Consider the following 25,055-nt stretch of genomic DNA (forward strand, 5'->3'; position numbering starts at 1 on the left):
TTCCGCCCTGCGCTCCGCCCGGGCCGGTCGGCCTGGGCACTGACTACCCAGAACACCGCGCGCGGCTGGGCCAGTCCGCCTGGGAGGCGCTTCCGCCAGCGCGCAGGAGCCGGGAGGGACTTCCGGCGCCGCGGCGGAGCTCTGGGGCGTTCTCCGCCCGCGCTCGCAGCCTTCCCGGTGACCGGGGGGGCGCGGAGGAGGCGTCCCCGGCGGGGGGCCGCGGCCCGGACCTCAGCGACGCTCCGCCGCGCGCTTGGCCGTCCCGTCCGCCGCGGGCCCATGTCGGCGGCCGAGCGGACGCGCCCCGCGGTGAGTGTGCGACGCCGCCGCCCGCGCCCCGGAGCCCGGCGGGTCGCCGCGCAGGCCTGCAGCCCGAGCGGCCCGGCCCTGGGGGTGGCGAACGGGAGGCTGCGACCCGTGTGAGGCTGTCGCGCTCCTCGGAGGCCGCGCGGAGGCCGCAGCCCCGGAGAGCCGGCGAAGGTGGGCGGAGGGGCCGGGCAGAGTCTCCGTAGACCTGGACGGGAGCGCGGGACTCGGTGCAGCGGGTGCGCGGCCGTCGCAGCAGGCGGGCGGGCGGGCGGTGCGGGGGCTTCTCTAGAAAAGGTGGTCCTAGTTGAAGACGGACGCGCCCTTGTGTCTGTTTTAACTCGGGCTGAGGGCAGAACCCAGCGCCTCGCACCTGCCGGGCAGGGCAGGGCAGGCGCTCTGCCCCCGAGTCCCGGCCCCTGCCCAGACCCGGCCCTTGCCCCAGACCCAGCCCCTGCCCAGCACCCGGCCCCTGCCCGGCCCCGGCCCCGGCCCCAGACCCAGACCCAGACCCAGCCCCAGCCCAGCCCCAGCCCAGCCCCAGCCCCTGCCCGGCCCCAGCTCGGCCCCAGCTCGGCCCCAGCCCGGCCCCGGCCCCTGCCCCTGCCCAGCCTCGAGACTGCCTTTCGTCCAAACACCGGGGAGAGTTGAGGGAGGAGAAGGTTTCAGGGAGGACTCAGGAACTGGACTTCGGATGCGGTGGCTCTGGAACGCCCGGGGTGTGTGCTGCGTGGACAGCGGGAATCCCAAGTCGGGAGGGCGGCAGCGGGAACTGCTTTGTGAAGTCCAAGTGGTGACCGTCCGGAGTGACTCAGGCCTGGGGTCAAGTTTAGAGGGGAAATCTAGGGATTGCACGTTGAGGTGAACCCTAAGGTGAAGAGAGAGCTTGTGCTGGAGGGGGGGAGGCCTGGGTGGACCGTGCTGGCAGCCTCCAGAGCGGGGTCCCCGGTTCCAGGGGCTGTGGCAGGACCAAGGAGCCCTGCCGAGGATGATGGGTTTAAGGAAGGAAGTCTGTGGTTCGCGGTTCTGAAGACTCGGCTCACTCTTGTGCAGCCAGAGAAAAGTCAGCCTGGCTAGTGGAGCAGGACAGGCCCAACAAGTGCAGAGGTGTCTCTGCCTCTCCTCGGAAACGCAAACCAGCTGTCCAGACTTAAGAAATCCTTTCAAGCAACTTGAAATTTATTGAAATGACATGTCGCTCTGCTCTTACAAACATCTGGTCTGTGTGATCCATTGGTAGGAAGGAACCACCCTTCTAGTTTCTTCAGTGAAGTGTCTTGTTACTCGTTACAAGTCCCTTCTCTTAATACCTAAGTTTTATGAAATGGCTTAGGGTGACAGACTTACAGTGAGGTCCCTAAAGAGCCTTGAAGTGGGGCTGGTCACCCCGCAGTGATCATAGGATTTGAATTTTCACTCCCTCCTCAGGCTTCCAGGGAGGAAAGGTGAACTGGGAATTAGGTTATGTAAAATCTTGAACAGTGTGATTAGAAAGCTCTCAAGTTGTGAACGCTTGGAAGTGCTGGGCGTGTCTCACATGTGGAGGGGACCTGGAAGCACACCCTCCCCCCAGTACCTTGACATAGGAACCTATACATTTCATTGTTTCTGTGATACATCTTTAATTATAAACCAGTAAATTGTGTTTTCCTGAATTCTGTGAGTGGTTCTAACTAATTGTCAAACTTAAGGAACGGGTAATGTTACTCCCAAATTTGTACCCAAACTGAATAGAATTAAGGGTGGCCTGAGCATAAAAGTAATAGCATCCGAAGTAAGGGCAGTTTGGTATGCCTGAGTCTTTAAACCTGTGGTGCAGGTGCTAATTCCAGCTAGTTAGCTGCAGAATGAAATTGAGGAGTAGAACACCCAATTGGTATCAACTAGAGAACTGGTATTGGAAAAGAAACCACATATTTGGTACCAGACAACACAAACTCCTAATTATTTGATAAAATATCACATTTGTATGAGATCTTAAGTGGTAAAAACACCCAAATTTTCAAAAACATTTATAGAAGTGTTGTGGTCACTAACAACTAAACTTCAGCACTGGACATGCACAACAGTACTAGGAGGTAGCCACTATGAATGTTGTCATGTTATCTGTGAGGGCAGCCTCAGGGAGGTTAGGTCTTTGTTCAGTGGGCTGAGATCTGATGTCATAGGTCAGCCTGAGAAAACTCTTCGGAGCAAGGCAGGGAGGGAGTAACTCAGCCTCTGTAAATTCCACCATGATCACCTTCTCATAGATCCCCTCTGTCCACAGAGTCCCATGGCAGCAGCAGGGCCCATGGAACCATCACAGGTGGGTAAAGAAGTCCCAGACCCTCACTGACCCTGGTCCCCACACCTGTGGTCCTAGTACACAGATTCAGGTGATAGTGGTGTCCTGGGACATCATGTCCTGAATCCTTGGAACCTGGGGTCTCCTCAGGTCCAGGATTCTTAATCATGGTCAGAAATTATAGGGGTTCTGGAAGGTTTCCTGGGCAAAGGAACCAACGGCATGTCCAAATGTTTGGAGATGAGAATGGCTTGGGTGTGTTGAAGTTACAAGTCTGTATTGTGTCTTCTGGGAACAGAGGAGGGGTAGAAGTTAGGCCTCCACCAAGGGTGGCGGGAAACATGGAAGATTTGGAGCTAAGGAGGGAATTTTATTACTCTGATTTAAGGGGAACAGTATATAGGGGTGGGTGCTAGGGCTGTTTTAACACACCAGGTGAGGGCCAATAGGAGCCTAACATACCTGTGAAGCTGAAGTTGGGAGAGGAGGAGATGGTTTTCTCAGTCTTTTGTCAACAGAATTGATTTTCTGCTGGATATGGTAAGAGAGCAATCGGAATGACCTCAGGATTCTTGGCATCAACAAATGAAAGTGTGGAAGTGCCAGTTACTGAGGTGGAACATAAATGGTAGGATCATGTAACAAGTACTATCATGATATTTCTCTTTTTACTTAGATATTTTTAGTAAAGTCTATTTTTGTTTTTACAGCACTTTTAAACTCATAGTAAAATTGACAGTAAAGTACAGAGATTTCCCAAATACCCCTGTTGCTGCACATGAATGCTGTTTTTAGTCAGCTTTTTATTGCTGTGACCAAAAGACCTGACAGGAACAATTTTAGAGGAGAAAAAGTATATTTAAGCATCATGGTTTCAAAGGTCTTAGTCCATAGACAGCTGACTCCATTGCTTTGGGCCCAAGGTGAAGCAGCATGGTGGAAGAATGAAAGAGGAAAGTGGACCAGGATATGACAGGAATCAGAGAGAGCTCTTGCTCACCAGGGACAAAATATAAACCCAAAGGCATGCCCCAGTGACCTACCTCCAGCCATACCCTACCTACCTACAGTTATCACCCAATTAATACCTATTGGAATTAATGCAGTTATTAGGTTAAAACTGATAATCCAGTCATTTTGCCTCTGAATTTTTTTGCATTGTCTCACACATTAACTTTTGGGGGGACACCTAACAGCTGAAGTATAATACATGTTCTCCCTCATTATCAATATTTCTCACCAAAGGGGTATGATTACTGCCAATAAATTTATATTTGCACATGATAATTTCCCCAAATCCACAGTTTATCTTAGTGTTTACTCTTGGTGTTGTACATAACAGACTGGACAAACATATAGTGACACGTATTCATCAAGAGAATATTGTGCAGAGTGTTTCTGTTGCTGTAAAAGTCCTCTACTTGTCCTTTCCACTCCCAGCCCCTAAAGACCACTGATCTTTTCACTGTTTTCATGATTTTGTTCTTTCCAAAGTGTCACATAGTTGGAATCATTCAATGTGCAGCACATTGGATGTGCCACAGCGTGTGCATTCACCTACTTAAGGATCTCTTGGTTGCTTTCCAAGCTTTTGCAGTTTTGACTGTAGCTGCTGTAAACACCCATGTCCAGGGTTTTGTTTGAACAGGTGTTGATGCCTTTGGGTAAGTACTAAGGATCTGTATTATTAGTTCCTATGACAGGCATATTTGACTTTGTAAGAAACTGCCAAACTGCCATCCATGGTGTCCATGTCATTTTTTATTCTCACCAGCAGGGAGTCCTCTTTTGCTCCACATTTTCACGAGCATGTGGTGGTGTCTGTTCTGTGCAGAAGCGTCTTGTTTCAATTTACATTTCCCTAATGACAGAATACAAAGCATCTTTTCATGTGTTTATTTTCCATCTGTATATCTTGAGTGTTCTATCTTTGACCCCGTTTTAAATTATGTTGGTTGTTTACTTCTTGACTTTTAAGAGTTCTTGTATATTTTAGACAGCAGTTCTTCATCAGTTGTTTCTTTTGCATATATTCTGGTCTGTGGCTTTTCATTCTTAGGACAATGTCTTTGAGCAGAAATTTTTAAATTTTAAGTAAGTTCAGCTTATCATTTATTTCATGGATTTCATTTTTTGATGTTCTATATAAAAAGTCAGCAAACCCAAAGTCATCCATATTTTCTCCTGTGTTATCTTCTAGGAATTCTATAGTTTTGTGTTTGACATTTAGGTCTTTGGTACATTTTCAGTTAATTTATGTGAAAGGTATAAGATTTCTATCTTGCTTTGTTTTAGTGTGCAGATATCCAGATGTTCATTTCTGTTGAAAAAATTGTTTTAACTCCATTGCCTTCACTGCTTTTTCAAAGATAGCTTGACTTTTTTGACTTTTTCTTCTTCCTCCTCTTCTTCTTCTTTCTTCTTCTTCTTTTTTTTTTCTTCTTTTTTTCTGGTACTGGGGATTGAACCCAGGGGTGTTTAACTACTGAGTCACATCCACAACCTTTTTTTTTTTCATTTTGAGATGGGATCTCTGTAAATTGCTAAGGGCCTTGCTAAGGTGATACTGGCCTCAAATTTGTGATCCTCCTGCCTCAGCCTTCCAAGTTGCTGGGAACACACCTGGCAGATCAGTTGACTTCTATGTGAGTCTTTTTATGTACTTGTCTTCTGTTCCCCTGATCTGTTTATTCATTCTTTCACCAACTCCTCATTGTCTTCATTACTGTAGCTTAATAGTGAATCTTGAGTTGTTCAGTGTGAGGGTCTGCGGCCCTTGTTATGCTTCAGTAGTGTTCGGGCTGTTGTCAGTCTTGTGCTTCTCCATACAAGCTGTGAAATCAGCTGGTTCTTTTCTGCAAAGTAACTTGCTGGGGTTTTGACTGGGATTGCTTTGAATCTATAGGTCACGTGGGGAAGAACTGGCATTTAAAAACACCAGCTCTTCCTGTTGAGGAACATAGAATGTCTCTCTTTTTTAAGTTTTCTATTTCTTTTATCAGAGTTTTGTACTGTTCCTCATATAGATCTTGCACATCATTTAGGATTATCCTAAGTATTTAATTGTTTGTGCCAATGTAAATGGTATCGTGTTGTAACTTCAAGTTGTTTGTTGTTGATACATAGGAAAGTAATTGACTTTATATAGTAACCTTTTATCCTGTAACCTTTCTATAATTTTTAAATTAGTTTTACAGTTTTTTTGGTCATTTCTTTCAGGTTTTTCTATGTAGATGGTCATGTCATTCATGAAAAAATACAATTTTCTTTCCTTCTCAATATGGATACCTTTTTTCATTTTCTTGTCTTACTGTATTAGCGAGGAATTTCAGTGTGGTGTTGAAATGCAGTGGTGGAGGGGACATCCTTGCCTTGTTGTTCCTGGTTTTGGTGGGAAGCTTTGAATTTCTCATCATTAAATATATCTTCTGCAGGTTTTTTATAGATAACTTCTATCAAGTTGAGGAAGTTCTCTTCCTGGTTTATTACATTTTTATCATGAACAAGTATCAGATTTTGTCAAATGCTTTTTCTGTATCAGTTGATATGATCATGTGTTGTTTCTTATTTAACCTATTTATGTCATGGGTTACATTAATTGATTTTTGAATATTGAATCAACCTTACACACCTGAGATGAGTCCTACTTGATTGTAGTGTATAATTCTTTTTTTTTTTACATTATTGAATTCCATTTGCTAATATTTTATTGAGTATTTTGCATCTGTGGTAATGAGAGATATTGTCTGTAGTTTTCTTTCTTATATTGTCTTTTTGATTTTGATACTAGGACAATGCTGGCCAGAAAGAATGAACTGGTAAGTATTTCCTCTAATTTTATCCTCTGAAAGAGATTGTAGAGAGTTGGTATAATTTGTTTTGTGTAAATTGTGTCAGATTGTATTTCAAGGAGTTGGTCCATTTCATTGGGTCAGGAACTTTATGGGCATAGAGTTGTTGGTAGTATTTCTATTACTATCCTTGTAATTTGCATGGGATCCTTAGTGGTGTCTCCTCTTTCATATCTGATATTAGTAATTTGTGTTCTCTTAAATTCTTAGCCTGGCTAAATAGAAGCTTATCAATATATTGAGTTCCCCCACCAAAGAACCAGTTATTAGTTTCATTGATTTCCTCTTTTCATTTTTGACTTGTGTTCAAGTTCTTTCTTTCTAATTACTTCAGATTTAAACTGCTGTTACTTTTTTCTAGTTTTTTTTTTTTCCAAGTTTAGATGATGGATTTAAGGTCTTTTCTCCTTTTTAATGTTAGCATTGAGTCCTATAAATGTCCCGCTAAGCACCCCTTTCACTTTAACACATAGGTTTGGTACGTTCTGTTTTCATTTTCATTTAAATTTCTCCTGAATATTTCTACTTTGATCCATGTGTCATTTAGAAGTGTTGTTTAATCTACATCTTTGGGGGATTTTTCCATCTCTTTCTGTTATTGCTTTCTAGGTTAATTCCATTGTGATGTGGTAATGGACTTTGTATAATCTCTGGCTTTGTGATCTGGATGGGGGAGTAAGTGCTCTGTGGTTTTCAGTACACCTTTGCAACTAATTCAAGTCTACATCCAAATAGCACTGTCCTGTTTTGTTGGCACTTAAAATAGTCCTTAAATTAATAATTTTGCCTTCCTGTCCCTCATATGATTTCTGTCATTTTGCCTTGTTCTCTCGTATCATTCTGTCATTCACTTTATTTATACATAAACATACACACAAGCATATTTTTGTTGGGATCATAATTTTGAATAAACTACGATCTGTTAGGTTATGAATAATAACAGTACAATTTTTTATTTTACTTTCACCCATTTCTTCTTTAATGTTCTTTCTTTACGGAGATTTATGTTTCTGGCCTATATCATTTTTCTGATCTCTGAAGAGTTGTTCTAAGCTGGACCTGGTGGTATACACCTGTAATCCCAGCTATTAGTGAGGCTGAGGCAGGTTGATTCCAAGTTTGAGGCTAGCCTGGGGAATTTAGTGAACATGTCTCAAAAAAATAAAAAAGAACTGGGAATGTAACTTAGCTATAAAGCTCAATTTGGGTTTACTCCCCAGTACCCGCCTTCCCACTACACACATGCACACACATACAATTTCTTTTAGTATTTTTTAAAGTCAGTTTTACTAGCTACAAAAACCTTTGATTTAGGTTTATTCAAGAAAGTCTCTGATTTTTTTCTTTACTTCTCAAGGATACTTTCACAGGGTATGCAATTTTAGGTTGGTGGATTTTTTTTTTATTACACTTTCTTACTTTCCTCATGTTTGCATGATTTGTGAGGAGAAGTCAGATATAGTTCTTATCTTTGCTCTTACGTAAAATGTTTTTCCTTGCAGCTTTTTTTTAGGACTCTATCTTTGATCATCTATAGTTGAAGCTTGATAACGCTTAGCTGTAGTTTTTTGGGGGTCCTACTTAGTGATCACTGAACTTTCTGGATCTGTGGTTTGGTGTCTGACATGAATTTGGAAAAAAATTCTAGTGATTATTATTTCAAATATTTCTTCTATTCCTCTTTTTCTTCTTGTGTCCTAGTATGTTACACATTTTCTCATCGTCATAGGATATCCTGGTTTTTTTGTTCTATTTTGTTTGTTGGAGGTTTTGTATCTATGCACTTTTCTTTTCAAAACTTTTTTTCTTTTTTTTTTTTTTCTTTTCAAAACTTTTCTGTTTTGAAGTTTATATTTATCCTCAAGCTTGTGGGCTCTCCTCTAAGCCTTGTCTAGACTGCTTGTAAGCCCATCAGAGGTTGTCTTCATCTCTGATGTGGAGTTTTTTAATCTAGCATTTCTTTCTGGTTCTTTCTTAAGGTTTCTGTCTCTGCTTAACATTGCCCATTCTTACATATTCTCTCCTTTATTCATTAGAGCCCTCAGCATCATAATTACAGGGTTCATAATTCTGACATTCATGTCTGGCTTTGATGTTTGCTCTTGTTCTGATTGTGGGTTTTTTTTGTTGTTGTTGTTTTGGTTTTGTTTTGTTTTTGCCTTTTGATATGCTTTATAATTTTTTTCTTGTTAGCCAGATGTGATATATCTGGTAAAAGGATCTGTCATAAATAGGCCTTTAGTAATGTGGTAATGTGTTGGGGGAGAGGAAGCATTCTAATTCTTGCTATTAGGTTTCAGTTTCTTAGTGAGCCTGTGCCTCTGGACTGTGAAATTCACAAATGTTTCTCAGGTTTACAAGGTTATAATTCGAGATAATTACCAGAGTGAGGTGTAGTTGTATTTTTCCCTTCCCCTCACTCTGTTAAACCTTGCAGATTAAGTTCAGGTTGACTCATGGATCCTGAGGGAGTGCTTTGTTTAGAAGAATGAATGCTGTGGGACTCCATATCACTTCCTCCAGTTCTCCTAGAGATTTTAGCTTTCAAAATTCTTCACCTCGAACCTCCGGAAGATCATAGTTAGCTTTCCTAACCCAGCTTCTGTGGGGGTTTCCTTTCATGAATCAACTCCTGAAGACTCTACTCCTTTTATTTGTTAGTCTGTTTTTCTAGTTAGGGGGACAGCAGTTTGTCCTGCGTCTTCCAACTGCAAGAGTTGTTTTTTTTCCAAACTGTTAACTATTTGCTGTTGTGATAGTGGTGATAGGTTTTCACAATGTGGAGTCCCATTTTGGGGCTGGAGAGTGCAAGTGTCAAGGGTGCAGCAGGTGGCAGAGCTCAGGAAAGACCTTCTAGTGGAGGCTCCCGTTGACTAGTTGCTGGCATCTGCAGATGAAGGAACTTCAGTCCCCAGAGCAATGAGCAGATGGAGAGGGAGTGTGAATGGATATATTCAGGGTTTAAACCCAGGAGATTGGCACAGGTCCATGCATATGGTATGGTCTGAGATTCCAGGGAAATGGGCAGGAGCATGACCAGGATTCTACATGCCAGGCCCAGAGCTCAAATGGTGCTCCATTTCACCTTCAGGTCATGACAGCTGGAGATGGTGATCCCTGGGCATGTGGGGTGGCAAGGAACGGTAGCATCAGGGCCTATATCTCCTCTATATTGGTGAGCTAGGGTGGAGGGTGAGGTACCAGGGACCCAGGTGTTGAGGCTGCTCATGAACTCACCTGCCCCATCGTGACAGGGCCATGTGACCTTTGAGGATATCGCTGTGTACTTCTCCCAGGAGGAGTGGGGGCTCCTCGATGACGCTCAGAGGCACCTGTATCATGATGTGATGCTGGAGAACTTTGAACTCATGGCCTCAGTGGGTAAGGTCCCTCACAGCCACATTGCTGGCTCTTTACTTCCCCTTCCTTCAAGGCTTGCCCTGTCCTTCCCAGAGCAGGACCATGACTTCTGCCCACTCCCAGATCTCCTGACACTGGTCATCCATCCTGGGCTTTTTGCAGCACCAGCCTCTGCCGTTCTGAAGCCTTGTAGTTAGTATTTGGGTTCGTAGACTTGCAGCCTGTCCAACCAGTGCCACTTGGCTTTGTCACTCTGCTAAGGTGACTAGCCAGGCTTCCCTGGACTTTAGTGGGCTTTTCTTTGGGCCTGCCTATCTAGGAATCACAGGCAGTCATGTGCCACCATATGTTGGGAACACTAGGCTGTGACAGTAAGACCCCTCACCCCCTTCAAGTTTTTTTATAGTAAGTTTATCTCCTGTCATCTGTCTTGGGTTAGGATGATCTGCACCAGTGTTAGTCACTCAGCTGCCTGTTTTTCCCTTAGGGCTTTACCTTCAGGCCCCAGATGTTCTCCCAACTTGAGCTGGAAGTAGAGGAGAACAGTATTCCTGACAGGGTGGAGACATTTCCAGTCTTAGCAAGAGGGGTTTATGGGTCCTGGGGCTGTGAGTTGGAACAGTGGGAGGGTTTACATTCAGAGCTGAGCTCAAATCATACCAGGCACGTGTTTTGTGCTCACCACTGTTTTGATGCCAAGGCTTAAGGCCAAATCTTGTTCCTATATTTTCTCCACCTACTTGCTATTTTGCCTACTTGTCATTTCTGCTGACGTTGATCCCTGGCTGTCCCCTATGTACACTGCATCTCTCCAGTTCTTCTGCTTCTCTAGTTTCTCCAACATTAGCCCACACCTCACGTGCTGTGAGATGTTTCAGTATTTAAGTAGTCCTAGAACACCAGCTGCCTTGTTGCCGCTGTGCTTTCCTGGGATAGAACACACATTCTATGCACTTCTCACCTGTCTCCAGCAGACAGGTCACCTGAGAACCACTGACATGGGAAGGAGGGGTAGACCCTGCCTGCCTTCCCACAACTACACCTATTCCTTGTTTTCTTGATGGTCATAGGGCCTCTCCCACATTGTAACCCCTGGAGGCCCACTGCCAAGCCACCTTGTCTTCCTTGACCTGACCTATCTTTTTGTCCTAGAAACAAACCTAGGGATTCTCCTGCTAGTTCATGCAAATATTGATAATGGGTTGTCCCCTCCTACTAGAGTTACCCTTCACCTGCATTCTTGTACTTTCAGGTTGTTGGCATGGAGTAGATAAAGAGGCCCATTCTGAACAGAGACTTTCCATAGGAGTGTCACAGGCCAGGACTCCAGCACCAAGTCCATGCATCTCAAATGCTCATCCCTGTGAGATGTGTATGCAGTCCATAAAAGACAATTTGCACCTGATTGGACACCAGGGAATACTTCCCGGGAAGAAACCATACCTGTGTGTGACATGTGGGAAACAGTTCTCATTAAGTTTGAAACTACAACAGAAGCAGCAGCATAGTGGAGAGAAACACATCATAAAGGGAGAGAATAGAGCCTTGCTTAGTTGCAGAGTCTCTGTGTCAGGAAGCCTTTTCATATGCAAAGATGTAGAGAAGGACTTCCCAGCCAGTCTAGACCTTCTGCAGCATCAGACTGCCCTTGGCAGAGGATGTTCTCTGTTGAGAAGCAGGGAGACCTTTCATACTCATTCAAAACATTACAAACATAGTAGATGTGAGCAGATTTTTAATGAGAGGGTTCACACCATTGAACTTCAGAGAGTTCACACTGGAGAAAAAGCTAATGAACATAGTGAATGTGGAAAATCTCTGAGCTCCAAACACTTACTTGTAGAGCAACAGAGAACCCATGATGGAGAAAAGCCTTATGTGTGCAACACATGTGGGAAATCATTTCGCCACAAACAAACCCTCATTGGGCATCAGCAGAGAATCCATACTGGAGAAAGGTCTTACGTGTGTGTGGAATGTGGGAAATCCCTGAGCTCCAAATACTCACTTGTTGAGCATCAGAGAACCCATAATGGAGAAAAGCCATATGTGTGCAACACATGTGGGAAATCATTCCGTCACAAACAAACATTTGTTGGGCACCAGCAGAGAATCCATGCTGGAAAAAGACCTTATGTGTGCAGTGAGTGTGGAAAATCTTTTATTCAGTCTTCTGACCACATTCGACATCAGAGAATTCATAGTGGAGAAAGGGCTTATGAGTGTAGTGAATGTGGGAAATCCTTCATCTACAAACAGTCACTTCTTGATCATCAGAGAATCCACACTGGAGAAAGGCCCTATGGGTGCAGTGAATGTGGGAAGGCCTTCATCCACAAGAAAAGACTTCTTGAGCATCAGAGAATTCACACTGGAGAAAAGCCTTATGTGTGCATTAAGTGTGGGAAGTCCTTTATTCGGTCTTCTGACTACATTCGGCATCAGAGAATTCACACAGGAGAACGGGCTTATGAGTGCAGTGAGTGTGGGAAAGCCTTCATCTGCAAACAAACACTTCTTAAGCACCATAGAATCCACACTAGAGAAAAGCCTTACCAATGCAGAGAATGTGGGAAAGGCTTCTACACTGAAGATAAACTTCTTCAGCACCAGAGAATCCACACCAGAGAACAAACATACAAGTGCAGTGAGTGTGGGAAAACCTTCAGCCACAAAAAAAGGCTTCTTGAGCACCAGAGGACCCACGCTGGAGAGAAACCCTGTGAGTGCTGTGAATGTGGGAAATGCTTTCGACATCGCACCAGCCTCATTCAGCATCAGAAAGTTCACAGTGGAGAGAGGCCTTTCATCTGTACTGCTTGTGAAAAGTCCTTCATCTACAAAAACAAACTCATTGAGCACCAGAGAATACACACTGGAGAAAAACCCTATGAGTGCACTGAATGTGGGAAAGCCTTCAACAAGAGATACTCCCTTGTCAGGCACCAAAATATTCATGCAAGAGAAAGGCCCTAGCCTTTCACGGATTGAACCCAGGGGTACTTAACTACTGATCCATATTCCCAGTCCCTGCCCCTTTTTTTATATTTTAGAGACAGGGTCTTGCTAAGTTGCTTAGGGCCTCGCTAAATTGCTGAAGCTGGCTTTGAACTCAGGATCTTACTGCCTCATCCTCCAGAGTTGCTGGGATTACAGGTACACGCCACTGTGCCCAGCTATTCCTGTAATCTTGACATGCTTTTATCAAGTATTATAAACACATGCCTGTGTCTTCTCCCAGTTTCTTTCCATTCACTTTATTTCATTTGGTTTTCCAAAAAGAAAAAAAAAAAAGTTCTTAATTATGATGAGATCTAATTTGTCCATTTTTTCCTTTACTCATTATTCTTTTGGTGAAGAGATGTACACCTGATTTAATATTAGGCAACTCTGGAAGTGCAGTACCCCCTTGGATCAAAGCCTCAAATACCAGAGCATTTGGTAATATAGAAAATAAGAAAATGTAATCAATACAGAAACATCAGATATAGAAAATTCTTGGGTATGAGATTTGCAAGACATATACACAGAAAATTAAAATACCCCAGACAAAAATTAAGACTTAAATAAGGAGAAATACGTGCAGGGATTGAGCACTCATTGTGTCCTAAATTGATCATAGGTTGAATGTAATACCAGTCAAAATCCTATGTCCCAACCCGCAGGACTACAACGGGAACCTGGAAGGGGGAGCGGGGATTGGGAGAGACAAGAGACATGAGAAATAGAGACAAGACAAAAGTCTGATCAAGTCTCATTTATTAAGGAAGTGAGTCCAGTTTATATTAAGTACAAAAGGCAATCACAGGAAAGTAAGGAAGCTTACTTGGCCAATCATAAAGCACCACGCAATCTAGCTTGATACACACATAATATTGTCTGAGAGTTACATGTGCAGGAGAGGCATGCCCCGCCAGTGTTTGGCAGGCGCCATCTTAGCTCAACATGTGGCAAGGCGGGGGCATGGCCTGCCGGCTCCGGACAGGTCCCCCTTTTTTATTTTATAGAGCTGGAGTGACAATCCCTCGGGAACTGCGCCTGTCTTAGGTTGTCCGTGACAGAACAACATCCTTACCCGTCATTGGATAATGAGGCTCTAGCCCTCATTTCCTGTCTTAGGTATGAGCTCTCATGAATCTTACCTGTCATTGGCTGTTCAGTTCAGCTCACAGTGGTGATGGTTTATTAAGATCTAATATTGATCAGATGTTGCACCATCACGATCCATCATCTCCAGTCGATGGTAATGAACCTGAATAGGTTTTGCCTGCATAGCCTCAATTTGAGCTTTAATGAAAGCCATGATCTTGTTGAATATCACAGGACCTATAGATACGATGAGCAGCAAGCAAAGAAGGGGACCTAAGAAGGGAAGGAGATAGGGAAGGAGTCCACTGAATCCAGTCCATAGTGGATTATCAGCCAATGCTCGTCGGCGTTTTTCTAGGTCTTCTTGCAGCTGCTTGATCTTGTTCTTAATGATTCCTGACTTGTTAGCATAGAAACAGCATTTCTCCTGTAAAGCCAAACAAATGCCTCCCTGTTCAGCAGTTAGAAGGTCTAAACCTCTCCTATTTTGTAGGACCACTTCTGCTAAGGAATCTACCTGATCTTGAAGATCTTGTATGGTGCTTGAGAGTATCTGTACGTCAGAAATCAATTGTCTGGATAATTTAGTATATTGAGTAAGAGAGACCCCCAAACCAGCAGTACCTGAGGCCACTGCTATAGTTATTCCAAGTCCTGCAAGTAGAGGAATGAAAGTGACAGTGCGTTTAGCTCGCCCTGCAATGTGATCAATTGTTGGTATAGGGACAGGCTCATCTCCTGGAATGATGTCTACATCTGGGAGCAAGGCAGCTAAGACACATAGTCCAGTCCAGTTGATAGGCAATTGAGTAAAATCCTTATTACCTCCACAAACAAATACAGTGCAATTAGGGGGGCACAAAGGCTGTGAAAAATTGAATGTCTTGAAGCAATCACTAAGTGTTATAGTCCCTACATCTAAATCCCAGGTATTATTATAGCCAGGTGAGAAAAAGCAAGTAGTATTGGAAAACATGAATGGTTGTACCAAAAATGGTGGAGTCGGTAGACAATTTTTACTGGTGAAATTGGACCACAGTGTATTAGGATAGGTTATATTTTCAGCAATTTTTCTAGTGCGGTTAGTAGCTGAGCCATTTCTATAATCAATTGGAATAGCTAGTGGAACGGAATATCCTAGCTGCAGGCAAAGCCAACAATCTGCAGTCAAGGGAGAATTGGACCGATTAAGCAAGGCGTAAGTGGCCTCAAGAATATTGTTAGTGGCAGGGTCTATTTCAGAAGGCCTGTGTTTAGGTAATGCTAGTAGGTTATATAAGAGACTGGGATGGAGTTCTTCGTACATTCATTGAATTTTTTTATGGACTTGTTTGGCTCTATTAGAGTCTTGGGGACCTCCTCTGTCAGATACATGTAGAGGGGCCATAGTAAACCAGCAAACTGCTTTCCCTACTAAGTCTGCAGGACATGAGGCAACACTTAATTTTCCAGGGTTATTAGACCAATCTCCTCCAGCTGATCCTGGATGGGACCTTAATAAGGTGGTAGTAAAATAGATTTTATTCCCTGAGGAACAAGTTTGAGCTAAGGAATAATAGGAGCTATGGAAGGAAGTGTAAAAGGTTGTGCAAGGACAGGGTACAGGTTTGCCATTAACTGCGGGATTAATTTGTGGTTTTTCTTATACAGTACCACAGAGTATGTTTCTCCCAAAACGCGATGTAACTGCCACAATCTACGCATAAGCGTTGCGGGTGATTGGGGCCTGCTGGCTTGTTATTTAACATATATCCTCCCTCACACTTACATGGTTTGTTTTTGAGCTCCAGTAAATACAAGCCTTAGCATGGTCCCCAAACCCTGCATGGCTGTAGGAGAGCAGTGAACAAGCAGCCGTTATCCAGAGAAGCAATGTTTTGTTCATACCTGTGGAAGGAGAAGAAAAGACTCTCAGGGATGATTTTTATCCCTGGAGGAGGTAACTTCATTAACTTGGCACACAAGGCACTCTGGCAGCCATCTGGCTGCATCAGCTTTTTGAGAGAAGATGCAGACTGAGCCTCGACCCCAGATCAAGACTGGGTCTGGACCATGCCATGAACCATCCAATGGATCTTTCCATTTTACCATGGCAAAATGCTTTTGAGATTCCGGGTGCCAGAAACAATCAGCAGCAGATTTCCCATGATCATCCATTTTTAAAAAATTGAGAATGAGTAAAGCATGACTGAGTATATTACGGGGAGAATGCTTGATTGGGTACCATTCCCCCTTTTTAATTTTATCAATAGTAGTTTTAAGGGAAAGATGTGCTCTTTTGACTATTCCTTGGCCTTGAGGACTATAAGGAATTCTGGTGACATGTTGAATTTGTAATTTGTCACAAAATTTGTGGAGGGTTTTGGCTGTATATCCAGGTCCGTTATCTGTTTTAATTTGTTTAGGTATGCCCAAGACTGAGAAGCAATGTAATAAATGGGCAATTACGTGTTTTGTTGTTTCTCCAGCCTGAAGAGTAGCCATTATAAATCCACTAAACGTATCTATGCAAACATGAATATACTTTAGATTGCCAAATTTTGAGAAGTGAGTAACATCCATTTGCCATATCATGTTAGGAACAGGCTTTTAGGATTAACTCCTAGATGTGGAACTGTAGATGAGTAGCACACGTGGTACAGCCTTTTACTATTTGCCTTGCTTGTTCCCTAGTGATCTTATAGAGTAACCTAAGAGAGCGGGCATTTAAATGATGAAGGTTATGAGTGTCTTGAGCTTGTCTAATATTATCTGAGAAGGCTACTGCAACCACTTTGGTGGCTGTGTCAGCAATTTTATTGCCTTTGACCAATGGCCCTGGAAGGCCAGAGTGAGCTCTGATGTGTCCAATAAATAAAGGCTCCCCTCTGTTATGGATTAGGGTCTGGCATTGAAGGAATAGTGATGCTGTTTTAGAAACATGTCCGATCTGAGGGACAGTTTCAAGGAGTGGCACCGAGTGTGCTAGGTAGGTACTGTCTGTGTAGATATTAAGGGGTTGATTGTGAAAAGCAGATAAAGCTGCAATAATAGCCTGTAATTCGACAAGTTGGGCAGATGTGCATTTTGTCTGGAAAGTGACAGTTTTATCAAGGAAAGTGTAAGCAGCTGTTCCTGTGGATGACCCATCAGTGAAGACTACAAGAGCATTGTATAAGGGCTCCCTTCTGATAATACAAGGGAACACAAAAGGATGTAGTTTGCAAAATTGAACCAATTTATTTGGTGGATAATGATTATATCACCTGTGAATGAGGCACAAGCTATAGGCCACCTGTCAGTATTTTGTAGTAGCCAATTGACCTGAGGTCGGGTGTAGGGTTGAATAATTTTATATGGTTCTATTCCAAAATACTTTCTAGAATCTTTTCTCCCCATGATAATCAGGTCAGCTAGTGCATCATAATAAGGCAATAGCATCTTTTTGGGTGAGGAAGGAAGATGGATTCACATAATAGGGTTATCTTGCCAGAAAAGACCCGTTGGGGTGATAAAAGTATTAAATATGATGAGTGTTAAGGGGTGAGAATAATCAATATTGGTAACAAATTGACCTGCAATAGTGTCCTCCACCTTTTTAAGAGCGACTAATGCATCAGGAGATATAGTCCTGGATGATTGTGGGTTAGGGTCCCCTTTTAATATCTCGAACAATGGTTTTAACTCCCCTGTGGTTAATTTAAGATATGGTCGAAGCCAATTTACATCACCAAGAAGTTTTTGAAAGTCATTAAGGGTCTTTAAATGATATCTCCTGATGGTTGCCTTTTGATTAATGATCCTAGGACCATTGAGCAAAAAGCCTAGGTAAGTATAAGGGTCTTGTAGCTGAACATTTTCTGGAGCAATTTGTAACCCTGCTGCAGTCAACTGCTGTTTAAGCTCTGTGAGACATAGCAATACCTGTTTTCCTGATTGTCCTGCTATGAGTATATCATCCATATGATGAATAATATACATCTGTTTCCAAGAATCTCTAATAGGTTGTAAGGCACGAGCAACAAATTTTTGGCACAAGGTCAGACTGTTAGCCATCCCTTGTGGCAATACTTTCCACTGATATCTTTTCACAGGTTCCCTAAAATTTATTGATGGTCGACTAAAAGCAAATCTTTTTTGATCATCTACATGTAGAGGGATGGTGTAAAAACAATCTTTGAGGTCAATAACTGCCTTAAAATATCCTTGAGGGATGGCTACTGCAGATGGCAGCCCTGGTTGTAGGGCTCCCATGAGCACCATAGTGACATTGACAGCCCTTAAGTCCTGTAGTAATCTCCATTTACCAGATTTTTTCTTAATTACAAATATAGGAGTATTCCAAGGAGTTACTCTCTATGATATGTCCAGCTGTTAGTTGTTCCCGTACTAACATTCGAGCAACTTCAAGTTTTTCAGAAGTTAGCGGCCACTGATCAACCCAAACTGGTTCATTTGATATCCAAGTTATTGGATCTGCACACAGTTGGGGTACAGGCATGTCAATGGCCGAAATCAAAGATTTCCCAAGCTTTTTCTTTCTATCTGTCCCACATTGGGAATGGGATGTAAAATACCATTTTCGGCCTTTCCTAACCCTTTGCCTGGTGTATATCCCTGAGATAGCATTTGAACAGCAACTGTTTCATTGGGGTTGCACATGATTACTTTCATCTGAGAGAGTAGGTCTCTTCCTCACAAATTAACTGGTAAATGAGGTATGATATAAGGCTTAATGAGACCTGTATTATTTTCTTTGTCTCTCCAAGTGAGGTATTTAGAACTTTGCTTGGGATTTGTACTTTGGCCAATACCCGAAGATTGGTCATAGTTTCTGTGGTAGGCCAAGAAGAAGGCCAATCCTCTTGTTTTAAATTATAGTTACATCTGCTCCAGTATCTATCAGACCTTTAAATGATTTGCCATCTAGCCATAAGGTCAAAGAAGGTTTTTGATCAGTTATGTGTTGTACCCAATATACATTAGAGGATCCAAAACCTTTATTTCCCCTCCTAGGATTTTGAACTGGGTGTTTAGTTGGAACTAAAGGTAACAATATCAATTGTGCTATTCTTTCTCCCTGAGTAACAGTAACAATGTTGTTCTCTGTTTTATCCATGATCATAATTTCTCCCAGAAAATCTTGATCTACAACTCCTGGGAGTACTTGCAAACCTTTCATAGTGGAACTACTTCTTCCTAAAATTAGGCCAAAATAACCTGGGGCAATGGGCCAAGAATTCCAGTACTTAAGACTCAAGGGCCCATTTCAGGGGTTAATATGACATAGGAGGTGGAACTGAGCTCCAATCCTGCGCTTCCTGGGGTTGCTCTACTGAGGTCTGAAATGGATTGCTTTTGTTGCTATTGCTGCTGGCTGGAACAAAGCTGATTACCCCACATGCTTGTTTCGGGGCCTGAGGCTGGCCCCTCCTCCCATTTCCCTGCTGTGGTGGGAGGGGATTTCCCTGATTGTCTCTTTTGGACTTGCACTCATTAGCCCAATGTTTTCCTCTTTTGCATCTAGGGCAGAGACCAGGTGTCTTGGTCTTAAGAGTTTTTTGTAAGTCCGATCTGCAATCTTTGGCAAAGTGCCCCTCCTTACCACATTTAAAGCAGGCCCTCTTGTCTTTATCTTCATTATTAAGAAAGTCTCTCACTGTTTGCCCACTAAAAGCAGCCACCATTGCTAAGCCCTGTTGGTATGAAGGTCCTATATCTGAACACAAATGAATATATCTGGTTAAATCAGTTTTCTTTCTGTATGGTCTTATAGCGGCTTGGCATGCGGGATTGGCATTTTCATAAGCAAGTTGCTGCTATATCAGAATCATTTGTTGTGTGCTCTAAAAGATCCTTTATGAGGCTCCAGTAAGCAAAAATTGTAACAGGAATCTTATCTGGACCGAATGTTCTATGAAAGTCCTTCAAGGCAGCTCCCACTCTATCCCAGCTTCTTAGATTAATGTTTCCTTCTTGTGGGAACCATGGGCAGGTGTCCTTGATAAGTTCAAAAAACTTAAAAAGCTCATTACTTTTAACCCTTACTCCCTGTGTCTTTAAGGCTTCTTTTAATTGCTTAACAAAAACTTTATGCTTGTCCCATAATTTGGCGTTACTGTACCTTTTAAGAGTGATGCGGCAGGTTCACGCGGCGATCTTTGTTGAACTGACTTCTGCTGTGTTCGACCGAACTATCAAATGCCTCTTCCCTTGCGATTTCCCCCGTGTCCACACCCCACATTGGGCGCCAATTTGTCCTGAACCGCAGGACTACAACGGGAACCTGGAAGGGGGAGCGGGGATTGGGAGAGACAAGAGACACAAGAAGTGGAGACAAGACAAAAGTCTGATCAAGTCTCATTTATTAAGGAGTGAGTCCAGTTTATATTAAGTACAAAAGCCAATCAGAGGAAAGTAAGGAAGCATACTTGGCCAATCATAAAGCACCACGCAATCTAGCCTGATACACACATAGTATTGTCTGACAGTTACATGTGCAGGAGAGGCACGCCCTGCCAGTATTTGGCAGGCGCCATCTTAGCTCAACATGTGGCAAGGCGGGGGCATGGCCTGCCGGCTCCAGACAATCCTAGTAGTCTCTTTGTGTAGAAATTAACAACTGGATCTCAAATTGGTAAGGAAATGCAGAGAACTAAGGATAGTTCAAACAACTTTGGGGAAAAAGGAAGTTGGAGTGTATGACTTTAACTCAAGACTTGCTATGAATACATCACTCAGGACATGAAGATGCTGGCAAAAACACAGAAATATAAATGTAGTGGTTAGAAAGTACAGGTGGGGTTGTACATAAATGATCAGGTGCTGTTAATGAAGGCACAAAGGCAACTCAGTGAAAAGAATAATCCTAAGTCAGTGTTCCTGCAGCAGATTGGTATCTGTATTTTTTAAAACTTAGACTACAATCCTGGACATAAGTAGAAAACCTAAAGTGTAAAACAAGGACCCATCTGATATTTGGATCAATTTAGGACATATTGAATGTTCAGTTCATAATGCGATACCTCTTCTCATATTTTCTGCAAAGGTTTAGTTATCAGTGTTAACTCCCTGTACAATAAATTATTATGTCTCTCCATGGAAGCACCTCCACTTGAACTAAGACCTCTAAACCAGGAGTACACAAAACTAAAGGGACAAGAAGGAAACATTTTACTTGTGGATCAGTAGGGAAAACGGTGAGTGATGGCACTCACATTTCCACCCCTTGATTCCTGGACCATTGAGTCCTGGCTTTGGAACAAATATCCCCATTTCTCAGACACCAATTCAGGGCATTACATACATCCACTGATGGTAGTTTTGGCAGATGCATTATGTTGGAGGAAAGTAAATCTATATCCACAGTGCTTATTCCAGTAAGACTGAAATATCCCTTCCATGACAGAGGTAGTCCAACATAATCACCTGCCAAGTGCTGACTGATCACCCCAGGGAACATCTGATCTGCATAAGCCCCCATCTAACTGGGAATCAGTTCAGGACCATTGTCTGGTAGTCCCAAGAGTCTCATGGTGAAAGACCATGAGACTGGGGGACATGTTAACTGTACATTTTTGGCAATGAAGTGAGTCCTTTATTAAGGGACTATGTCTCATTCAAGAGATTCCAGTTCTGTAGAGTGACTTGATTGGGGAATTGACAGAGGAGCTGTATTTTTGATTCAGGTTTGGCTGTTCACTTGAGAATTCATCTGCTTACACAGATCTGGTAAGAATTTAGTAGACTTCTGATCTTTTTTATGTCTTGGAATACCACGATTAACTGCCAACCATAGTCTCCAGGAATCAGAGCATTCTGGTTTCCTCTTTGACTCTGCTGTCCACTAATGTCACTAACTGCATCTTGCCTTTGACAGTTAAGTGCCACCAGCTGGTCCTTGCCAGCCTGCTTCCAGTTTCCTACATTGCATGTGGATTTCCCAGTCTGGAGGCAGGAGTTGCTGCTGTGAGTTTTGAACTATCAAGGACAAGCTCAAAGCTCTTCAAGAATGCTACTCCCTCTCACAGATTTATTTCTCACAGACTTGGTGAAAGGCATGTTCTCTTACCTCCCAGGGTGAGGGGAAGATCTGAAATGGTAAGTCCACTCTTAACATCCCCACAGTCATCATGCCCTGTTCTCCACAGTGCACACAAAGCAGACCTCACTTATTGTAGGCCCCCTGTGCTCCATGTTCCTGCCAGCTAACCAAATGGATCATGAGAGCCTTTTTTGGTCCCCCAAGCTGCAACATCAAATGTATCATCTTTGCTTAGTGGGAAAAGATAAAAGAATTCAGCCTGATTCATGTTCTACCCATCACTGTTCCATCCTTAAATATCTATCCCCATACATGTTCTCAGGATTTACATCTGTACAAATGAGGAAAATCTTTCTTTAGAATGTGATTCAACCCTCCACTGACACATTTGTCCCTCACCTTTCAAAGCCAGCTGGGACTTGCATCTAATTATAGATCTAGAAGTACAAAGGAATGTTGTGACTGAGATTGAGACAAACCAGTTGAATCTTGCAAGGTAGCTGCCTCAGTGGACACTACCACCATTTCCTCAGACACTTCTGTGGAAAATACCTTCATATCAACTAAGAAGACCCTATATAAAATTGATCAGCATCCTTCTGTAGTCTTTAGACCTCACGGTTCTCTTCTCAAGTGCCCCTAGTTTTCTGATTGTTTATTTCAAAAACCAGTTCTCCCCCATCCATTTCTGCCACTCCCAGTGGATAGTAAGCACTCTTAATATCTGTCAGTGCTCTGCACAATCCAAAATTCTGAGAGATCATCTGCAGTCCCCTTGAGGACACTCACTGCACTTCCAGGTGACATGGTGATCACTCCCAGCAAGGAGGTGAGGTCATGCATTCCCAGACCTTTATCTGAGGCTCCAGTGTCTCACCCACACTCCGGACACATGCCACCTCTGCATCCCTGTCCTGGGAGGAAATCCACACATGGTAAGTAGCTTTTCTCTTTGGGGAAGTATGAAGTTCTTAGGAAGTATTTACCTCAGGAAACCCAAGATTAAGTAGTCTTAAAAATGTTTTGGCTTTCTGGGATTAGAAACAAAAACCTTAGGTAGATAATAGGAAGACAGGTGACAGGTAAGTGGTAGGTGATACACGGGTGGTGGATGATACATAGATGATAGATGTTATTACATAAATGACGGATGATAGATGATAGGTGATAAATGATACATAGATGATCATAGATGACACACGATAGATGACACACAGATGATTGATAGATGACACACAGATGATAGATGACACACAGATTTGTAGATAAAGGATTGACAGATGCCCAAACACATTCAAGGAGCAAACACTAAGGGAAGCAGAGGCATGTGGCCACTCTGGCAAGCTCTCCTCTCTCCTCTCAGTTAGGTTCTTTCAGAAACTCCTCACTTTTCTCTCACTAAACACATGGCCCACAACAGGGCTCAGGCTGAAGACCTCAGGATACAGGCATGCTTCAAACAAGGAGATAAGGAGGCTGAACTCCCACTCGGGCAGACATGGAGCAGCTGCAGGTGTGGATGTGCCTGTGCTCTTTTCTGTTTTGTGATTGTTTCTGTGCAGGGCCTCTAAATTTCTATCATCCATGGGATGCCATTAACCACATCCCCTGTTTAGACCAGTGAAAGCCTCATTGGTCTCTCACTTGTAAAGAGAAAACCTTATGTAAATACAGAATGGGAAAATATTGTGGGCATAAGGAAAAAAGAATGATGAGGACCTTCAACATGAAAATATAAAATACCCTGGCATTTAGCTACATTCTAAAGGGGCCAAGCTCTTCTCATTCTCACACTAATCCACACTCTCTACCCTCCAAGGGCCTCCACTGCTACAAGAACCGATCCATTCCTGTCATCTATTTGTCAAATGTCTCAACTGTCCAGTGGTTTCACCTCAACAATGCATCCCATTTAGAAGATGGCTCTTTTATACAAAAAACAAAATCTGAGTGGAAATCCTGTTGAGGACCAGGTCTAGTCTCCACTGTGAGACAGGAAGCTCTGAATGTGGCTCCTGTTGTGTCTGCACAGAACCCCAAATCAGAGACATGAAGAGTTCCTATGTCCCGTGATTCAGTGCAGGTCTCAGGGTCCAGAGCAATCAGCACCCTTAGCAGTGCCAAGACTGCCGGTCTCCGGGCTCACAGACGCAAAGTTCCCATCACAAGTCTGCAGACCTGCATTTCTCTTACTTCACTTCACTTTGTAAGGCTTCTTGATGATGCTGCCCCATACTTTCTTTGATCCCATCTCCTATTTTGTTGGTGGTTGTAGTTCTCTAACTATTTTCATTATACTAGTGATTTTCTATTTTCTCACTTCATCCTTAAATAGTGTTGTAAAATTATGATTGTTTTATGGGTATTTTGAAAGAGCTGACAGGCGTACACAGATGAGTAATCATACTGGTGAGGTGCTCCTTTTTTCCCTTAACAAGTCCCCTGTTCAGAGAAGGGACACTTCACAGCCTTGAAGTGTTCTTCCGGGCTGATTTTCTTCCCTGCACAAGTAGTTTGTGAACTCTGAGCCTCGCTCTGCAGGACCCATTGTGAGTGACTCTGTGATTCACCTGCTGCCCGAGGTCCTGCTGGACATCCACCAGCTGCATGAGCTCCAGTTGGACCAGCTCTTCCCCACCAGGACTCCTGTGCCCCAGACTGATCTGTGTTCCTCCTAGTCCTGTTTTCTTCCTTCAGATTTTAATGACATGAGTTATGTAACCTATCACAATGAAAATAACTAAGATTGCAGAAAACTGTGGATATTATTTGTCCTATTCCATAATTAACTACCTTGAAAAAATCATATTTAAATTATTTTAAAAAATGACTTATTTTAGAATAAAGAGTGTGAATCAAACCAGTTAAGTTTAAAGACAAATATGATACAGGCTTGTGTATATTCTGTACTCAAAAAAGAACAGAATATTTTCTAGTTTTAAGACCATCTTAATGAACCCTATCTTCTCAATAATATTAATTGTGGTTTGTGATTAGAAAGAAAAAAAGTATGAGAGTATTGTGATCCACAATAATATTTTGCCAAGTAAATATATTAGAGTTGCAACAGTACAACTCTATTTTCAATTTTAGTGGAATTTTTATGTTAATTTCTGAGACAACCATAAAATTCTAAGCA

At 43.0% G+C, this 25,055-nt stretch overlaps 1 protein-coding gene across 7 annotated transcripts; it reads left to right on the forward strand.

Annotated features, from left to right (window-relative positions):
- On the forward strand, positions 1-12,785 carry LOC124966681 (zinc finger protein 549-like). 7 transcript variants are annotated; one of them, XM_047528224.1, is made up of 7 exons: positions 77-309; positions 2,576-2,614; positions 3,112-3,221; positions 6,384-6,411; positions 9,536-9,619; positions 9,699-9,825; positions 11,057-12,785. In XM_047528224.1, exons 3-7 carry the CDS (start codon positions 3,151-3,153, stop codon positions 12,778-12,780), a joined length of 2,034 nt encoding a protein of 677 aa, XP_047384180.1. In that variant the 5' UTR covers positions 77-309; positions 2,576-2,614; positions 3,112-3,150; the 3' UTR covers positions 12,781-12,785. The 7 variants fall into 7 exon arrangements, with proteins under 7 accessions (XP_047384183.1, XP_047384184.1, XP_047384180.1 ...); XM_047528226.1 differs by lacking the exon at positions 9,536-9,619 and having other exon boundaries at positions 78-309; XM_047528225.1 differs by lacking the exon at positions 3,112-3,221 and having other exon boundaries at positions 78-309.
- The last annotated feature ends 12,270 nt before the right edge of the window (positions 12,786-25,055 follow it).

This window comes from Sciurus carolinensis, chromosome 16, assembly GCF_902686445.1.
Source record: "Sciurus carolinensis chromosome 16, mSciCar1.2, whole genome shotgun sequence".
Lineage (NCBI taxonomy): Eukaryota > Metazoa > Chordata > Mammalia > Rodentia > Sciuridae > Sciurus > Sciurus carolinensis.

Bases quoted from the DNA above. Each gene is read 5' to 3' on its own strand.
- LOC124966681 (XM_047528224.1), top strand. From the start codon at position 3,151: ATGACCTCAGGATTCTTGGCATCAACAAATGAAAGTGTGGAAGTGCCA. The intron at 3,222-6,383 runs GTAGGATCATGT...TTTTGATACTAG, and splicing joins ACTGAGGTGGAACATAAATG to GACAATGCTGGCCAGAAAGA. The intron at 9,620-9,698 runs GTGAGCTAGGGT...CCATCGTGACAG, and splicing joins CCTATATCTCCTCTATATTG to GGCCATGTGACCTTTGAGGA.